We start from the raw sequence: 7,536 nt of genomic DNA, 5'->3' as shown, positions 1-7,536 counted from the left end.
TTGGACCGATGATCCATCGAATCTATGGATTATGCGGTTCATGAAGATCATAGTACTTCATACGTGCAGTTCAGAGAAACCCATTACGTGAACAAAGGGACATCAAGGGCTATTAGCTATTTATCAATAGCTATTTATCAATCACAAATGATACATAAACAAGGATCTTTAACTCGTACACTCAGAAATCAAACGCCAACCGACTTTAGCAGTCCCACAGGAGAAATACAGAGGATCACGAGATTTCACAATCTGTTCTCCATAAAAACATAGGACACAAGTGGAGTCATCGAGCATAAAATGTTTTCCTCTCCACGAGTGTGGAGCCCAAGAGTTTCCATGCTACTGGTGCTTTACTAGCCAAGCAACTCCGAGAGGATAGCAAATAGTAAGCCATTTGTACCGCAAAAACATCACATAGAGACCATCTATAGGCTCTAGCCAACTATACCAATCACTTGTGCAGCAAGGAATCCACGAGCAAGCAGTGAGTGCAGCTAGAAAGTTAACCAGACTTCTATAAGCAAGACCAAGTATAATAGCCAACTATACCAATCACTTGTGCAGCAAGGAATCCACGAGCAAGCAGTGAATGCAGCTAGAAAGTTAACCAGACTTCTATAAGCAAGACCAAGTGTAATTATATTTCCCATTTCCTCCCGTATAACCATGAGTATAAGGGTATTACATTCTCTCCAATATTAGTAGGATTTTACTTACATTTCCCTCCAGAGACAAAAAGAACACATCAAAGGTCCATTCATGCCATAATATAGTTTTTTAGCACAACTGTGGCTAAATCTAACTACAAGCTAGCTAGACCTAGGATGCAACGATTATGAAATTGAGACTTGGATCGACTTTCGTCCAACTCCTTTACAAATTCAGGGGGGTAAAATACGATTATGAGTATATGTGAAGCAGAGAACAGTTGATCAAATGCAAAGGAGATACTCTATAATACATCATAAAGCTGATCAAGAGACGGTTTGGCAATCCTTGTTCGTCTTGATTTTGGTTTTGTAACTTGATGCAGCTTATCAGAATCTGGTGAGGGGCTGAACAGTTTGAAATCAGCTTTCGTCCAACTCCTTTACAAATTGAGGGGGAAAAAAATACGATTATGAGTATATGTGAAGCAGAGAACAGTCGATCAAATGCAAAGGAGAATACTCTATAATACATCATAAAGCTGATCAAGAGACGGTTTGGCAATCCTTGTTCGTCTTGATTTTGGTTTTGTAACTTGATGCAACTTATCAGAATCTGGTGAGGGGCTGAACAGTTTGAAATCAGCAGGGGGCTCACTTTTGCTTCTTTCATTTCCATGCCTTGTCCTTCTCCTGCGATGCATTTTTGTCCCGTCTTCCTTGTTATAGTCACTTCTAGTGGTCTCATCCTCTTTTGGAGCCTCATAGAGAGTGACAGCAATGCTACCATTCTGAAGCAATAAATCTTCCATGCTTTCAGGCAGATCCTGAATGCCTTGGAGGATCTCGACGACTTGGTCCATGGTTGGCCTCCCTTTAGGATTATGGCTGAGACATCGATGTGCCATACTAGCTACCTCTACTGCAACTCTATTTGAGTACTGACCATCCATCCTTGGATCAAGTATCCTAAGTAACTTCCTGCTGTTGATCAAGAGTGGGCGAGCAAAGTCAACGAGGTTGAAATCTCGATTTGATCTGCTTTTATCCACTGCCTTTCTTCCTAAAAGCATCTCAAGGAGCACCACTCCGAAACCATAAACATCACTCCTTGCAGTTAAATGGCCTGTAATTTTTCAAACCAAGATACTAGTTGAATCTCCAATGCAATAGTAGCTAGAGCCTGAATCCAGATAACAATTGAAATGTAATTTTAAGAGAATAAACTGCTAAAAGAGCAAGAGAGTAGTCACTAGCAGCATATTTACCGACTAAACATCATTCAATAGATACTTGGATTTAACAACAAAAGAGCTTAAAGTTAATTAAGAGCATTTTTTTATCTATATATTGATTTGTTCTTGATAGCATTTAACATATATATGTAGACTGAGAGAGAGACAGATCCTGGACCATATTCATAGATGACTCACCAGTCATTATGTACTCAGGAGCTGCATAGCCATATGTTCCCATGACTCGGGTGGATACATGAGTTTGATCCCCAATGGGTCCTTCTTTTGCAAGGCCAAAGTCAGAAAGCTTAGCATTGTAGCCCTGCAAATGAGTAGAAGAATAAGCAATATAATGAGACGGCACAAATAATCATTGGGTAACAAGTAGTTACACAACTGAACATAAGGTTAAGAAACTTATCCTTCCTCTATTATTTGTTGAGATATTATTCAAGAAAATTTGGATTTTATTACAAAAACTACAACCACTGCGTCTGCTTGGATTACATCCCATACTATATAAGAATCAATCCATGATCATACAGTCAACAATACCAGATAACATTTCAATCTCTTTTCATTGAGAAGTTTGCTTTGGTGGCCTTTGCCCCTCTCATTTGAATCAAATTTGTATGTATTTCCCAATCATATCTGAACATCTCTATTCCATTTTAAACTTGCATTCTTTCAGTTAAGCTTTTTATATGTTGTCATTTAAGCTTTATCATGTTAAACCTGCTAGCAAAAATAAGATACCAAATTGCTTGTAAATAATCATCTTTTACATGTATCCCAAATTCCAATTGTGACATCACAATGCATAACTAAATTTCCAAACCATTATTATCAACACTTAATCTGTGTGGTTTAGGTGTGTGTGGAACGAGAGAGATACATTCAGATGCTAATGTCAATCAAATGAACCTTATCATCAATTCCTCTTAAGCTAAAGCTCAGAAAAAATATTCTATAACATATTGCACAACAATTTCTAAATCTACAATGATAAACAATCATTTGTGCAAAAAGTCAAATCAGTGATCAGGTACAGGTTCCTGCATATTTTGTAGCATTTTCACTACACTTAAAACTGTAAATTTATCTATCATTATGTTACTCATGTTTCTTGATAACTGTTTTCAGTACTTTTTTTAGTGAAAAGCTAACCTATACTCTTGATCCTACATCCAATTCAAATATAAAATGCTGTGTTATGAAGAAATTGAATATCTGAAAGATATCCTAATTCATAAATATTTTCTAGACAGAATTTCATTGCTAAGTACCCTATATCCTTGATCCTACATCCAATTCAAATATAAAATGCAGTGTCATGAAGAAATTGAATATCTGATAGATATCCTAATTCATAAATATTTTCTAAACAGAATTTCATTGCTAAGTACCATTAAATCACCAGCCTTACAAATTTCATATTCCCTTCTTTCTGATGTTTGGCATTCAAAAAACGTATAAAAATATATCATAAATATATATAGAAAAGCATTATGCTATGCAGGTTACTAACTATAACATTTAAGGAGTTCGATAAGTTGACGAGAATGAAGTTACACTTAGGACAAAAGATTAACACAAACCGCATCTAGTAAAATGTTTGATGCCTTAAAATCTCTATAAATTATGGATCTTTCAGCTCCATGAAGAAAGGCAAGCCCTTTTGCAGCACCTAAGGCAATTTTCATACGAGTGGACCATGGCAATGTCAAGCAAACCCCTGTGAAGAAGAAATAAACGTAGCAGGAATTATTTGACAACATCAAAGAGAGCCTAAACCACCCCCATACACAAAAACTTCGAAATAAAGTTTTGCTAACTTATTCACTTAGCAACTGGCACTGTTGAAACAACTTACTGAGAATTGAAGCCACATAGCAAAAGCAACACTCTATAAGACTGTCTTGTGCAAATACATTGGCTAACAATTACTTCTATTCTTATTAGTGAATCAAAAGACAGCTGTGCAAATATCACTCACTATACAATAAGTTTGCCTGAATAATCACTTAGCTAGAAAGTAAGGTAGTTAGGAAAGTGCTCGAGGATTTAAAATGTCCTATGTTACAACACATTATGGCTCTTATATTAGACTTATTGAAACACTTAGAAAATTAATATAGGCAATAAGAATTAATTTGATCACTTACGTTGGAAAAGGTGATTTTCAAGGCTGCCACAAGACATATACTCGTAAACCAGCAACCTGTGATCACCTTCACAGCAGTAACCAATAAGTTTAACTAGATTTGGATGACTCAATTGCCCAAGATAGTTGACTTCAGCCTGAAGATGCAAAATTCATTATTAAAATATAAATTTTCAGCAACAATTTGATGATAAAATTTCTTTCATTATTTTATGATTATGATAGAAGAAATAAGCAAACAACATTCACAACAGAACAAGCACCAATAACTTAATGGAATCTGTTTCTACAGCATTAAGGTCTATTTTACACGATAAAACTTATTTCACTTTTTTTATTCCTAGAAGTTTGATCAGATTCTTATACTTCACAGCTTCACATTTTGTATTAATTTTGTTACATTACTTTGAGAGACCTAGAGTTTAAGTTAACAGTTAATGTGAAACAGAGCCCTTCGGCAAGATATTAATTGCCAAAAAGTGTTCAAAAAGAAACAAAAATGCATTTATTAATTGCTACTGTTCTGTTCATAAGTAGCAACTACTAACTAGAGCACCCTTTCCCTTCATATACTCCTTTTAGGTAGTTGAATGTGTCTATTGCAAATATTGCATTACCAGTCATTGTTAATGGATTAATTAGGTTGCTCCAAACAGATTAAGGGCACTCAACCTTTTCTTGCCGATTTTCCTTTTTTAGTGCTTGATCATTTCCTACAACCACAAATGTCTAGATGACTATTAAAATGCATTCCTGTTAACTAAAACTTCCCAGCCTGCAGGTTAGATGATTTATTTATGCTAGAAAATACTCAGCTCAATATGACAGTAAAGAGATGCTATGAAATGGAATTACCAGCCATTCCTTGTCTCCCTGGAAACCTTCTTTGTTTAGCTCTTTCACAGCAACTCGGGTGGACTCAAACCCTGGCCTGACATTCTCATCTATAACACCTTTGTACACAATTCCAAAACCACCTTCTCCAAGAATTTGATCAGGCCTGAAATATCTTGTAGCTACTCTTAGCTCACTATATGTAAATCTGTTGACACCTCCATACTCAGCTATGAGTCTCAAATCTTCAATATCCTTTGGAGGAGGTAGAAGGCTTACACCATTTTGGCACTTTCCACTTGCTCTATCTTGCGGAGCAGCAAGTTTGCCTGTTAAAACAGTAAGACAATTTCAAAACATTAAAATTAGAGCAGAAGCTTGCAAATTAAAATCATGCAGATATAATTAGTGCCATATATAAGAGCTTTGCTGAAACATAAGGATCTAACACTATCTTGATCTTATCTAGAGTCCAGACAAGCCTCAAGTGACTCTATTCCATCAAAACATTTTTGGTAATTAAAGAGAATCAAGTTGGAAGTTTTACATGTGTCTCTGAAGATACAAATGTTTACTTGCAAACCACTTGAAGCGAACAATTATGTACTAACTATCATGGTGCAATTAGATAAATATCTTTGATTTTATACCTGATGGTACTAATGAGTTTCACTGGAAGAAAAAAGAGGTTTATTAGGTGCAATTAAAGAAACAATGAAAATTGCTCTAATTGGGGCTCCTGAGCATAATCATTCCAATACAACTTCCAATAGATGTACGGTGCCAATATGGATTTGGCTTAAATTCTGCTACCAGAATACAGAATTTTTCTTTTTCTTGATTCACTATGCCACTGCAAATTTGGCTTAAATTATGACACCGATTAGTAGTTTTTTTTACCTTTAATGGACAGTAAAGCCAGTAATCATCTGTTTGGTTAGAATAGTATTCTATTCCTTATGTTTCCTGTAGAATAAGAATTTTCATGTCTGAGTGAAAAACGAAATAAGACTATCAATTCTCATGAAATGATGATTCCTTAAATCATCCTTCTTAGTTATTATTTTGATCTATTTTAGGAATGGCTATTTTTTTCTATTTCATTCTCTAAAAAAGTTCTTTCTTTGTTCAACTGTCCATACAAATACATATTGTGAATGAGCAAAGGGAATTGGCTGCATTGAGCGGGATAGTTGAACTAGCTAGGTTAAACGGGTTACATGAGCTAGCCTGCACGGGCGGAGCCACGTTGAAAGCTACCCGGGCTATAGCCCGGGTAGCTTTCGTGAAAAAGCTTAAATTTACGGTAGAAAAAATTTTTTTTTAAGAAAACTAAGGAGCCAGCCCGGGTAATCTCGTCGGAACAGTCTACAGAGCTAGAGATCAGCCTGGGCTGGCTCCGCCAGTGCTAGCCTGGTGGATCTGTGGAGCAGGGCCAACTAATGTGAGGAGCCAAATAAGCCGGATAAAATATCTTCATTGAGTTCATTTGATCATTATGAAAATTAGCTCTTGTCTATTACTTATCACATGGAGTAAACTTAGAAAGTATTTTAAGTAGGTAATTAGTTGCCGATCAGTGGAAAAACATGAAAGCTTCTATTTTTATTTATTTAATTTTTAGGTGTGCTGGAAGCTGACATGCTATGCCAATACGCAAAGAGACACATTGTACTTCTTACAGCCTCACTTCATGATTTAAATCACATAGCCAACCAACGCAGCAACCCACAATATCCTAAACAGTGGGAAACTCAAACTCGAGAAAAATCGACTTCAGGGATAAACTGCAGTGTTTTTCACCTCCCTGTCTTTCACCATATGGGCATGTCAGCCGAACCCTCTCGATGATCCCAAAACCTATATTAATGATATCTGGATTTGCAGTTCAGCCAGTAGAAATAGCTTCCAAGTGTAGTACCAATATAATAAGCTAATTTTTAATCTAAGACATTGTTATAACTTCAAAAAAAAAAATCGAATCTTTGATTGTTGGAGGTTAAAAGCAAGGCACACTCACGTTTCTCAGTAGTACTGAGAGAAAAACACCCGCCCATCGGGATAGCTCCAGAACGAATCCACCGCCTTTCCGAGGGCGGGGGCCTCAGCAATCTGTCAAAACTTCTCCATGGAGGCTTCCAGACACTAGATCAAAGAACCTACGCTGAGCCGCCAAATCCAACGTTCGATCGCCACGAATACGACAATCGCCGCGAAGAAACAAGACGGGATCTACGAAATGCGAAAGGCAACGATCATTCCCCGAGCACAGAAGGATCAGATCTCGTCGGGATGTCTTCCTTCGTCTCTCGCGTTCATCACGATGATGGATGAAATAAATAGCCGGTGGCAGATCGAGCGAGGTAGCAGTGCGTCCAGTTGTACTCGGTGAAGCCTTGCCGGACGATATCATCGACCTTATCCGCAAAACCGGACACGGCCTTCTGTTATAACTACGAGCCTACCCCTCCATGTCGAGGCATTTTCTAGTTCCCGTTTCTTTTAATATAAATCCTTAACTTTTTACCATATTCACCTTCAAATAATTTTTTTAAAATATGATGCAGATAGTTTTGGGTGATACTAAAATTCCTTAAAATAAATAATTTTTATTGTCCTGTTTTGTCAAAATATGATTTGAATGGTAAAATTG

The 7,536-nt window shown here is 36.7% G+C and overlaps 1 protein-coding gene across 1 annotated transcript; it reads right to left on the bottom strand.

Annotated features, from left to right (window-relative positions):
• Window positions 1-376: 376 nt before the first annotated feature.
• On the bottom strand, window positions 377-7,262 carry LOC141833914 (putative serine/threonine-protein kinase PBL17). Its single transcript, XM_074721417.1, has 7 exons — window positions 6,904-7,262; window positions 4,905-5,212; window positions 4,051-4,186; window positions 3,484-3,620; window positions 2,084-2,207; window positions 1,184-1,776; window positions 377-1,091 (listed from the first exon to the last, which is right to left on the bottom strand). The coding sequence occupies exons 1-7, from the start codon at window positions 6,938-6,940 to the stop codon at window positions 1,074-1,076; spliced, it is 1,353 nt and encodes a 450-aa protein (XP_074577518.1). The 5' UTR covers window positions 6,941-7,262; the 3' UTR covers window positions 377-1,073.
• Between the last annotated feature and the right edge of the window lie 274 nt (window positions 7,263-7,536).

The sequence above is a fragment of the Curcuma longa genome, chromosome 1 (genome assembly GCF_044706935.1).
Source record: "Curcuma longa cultivar G26 ecotype Majalengka, Jawa Barat chromosome 1, ITB_CL_G26_1.1, whole genome shotgun sequence".
In the NCBI taxonomy this organism is placed as follows: Eukaryota; Viridiplantae; Streptophyta; class Magnoliopsida; order Zingiberales; family Zingiberaceae; genus Curcuma; species Curcuma longa.
Note: the sequence above shows the minus strand (reverse complement) of the source record. Positions and strands in the feature narration are given on the sequence as shown.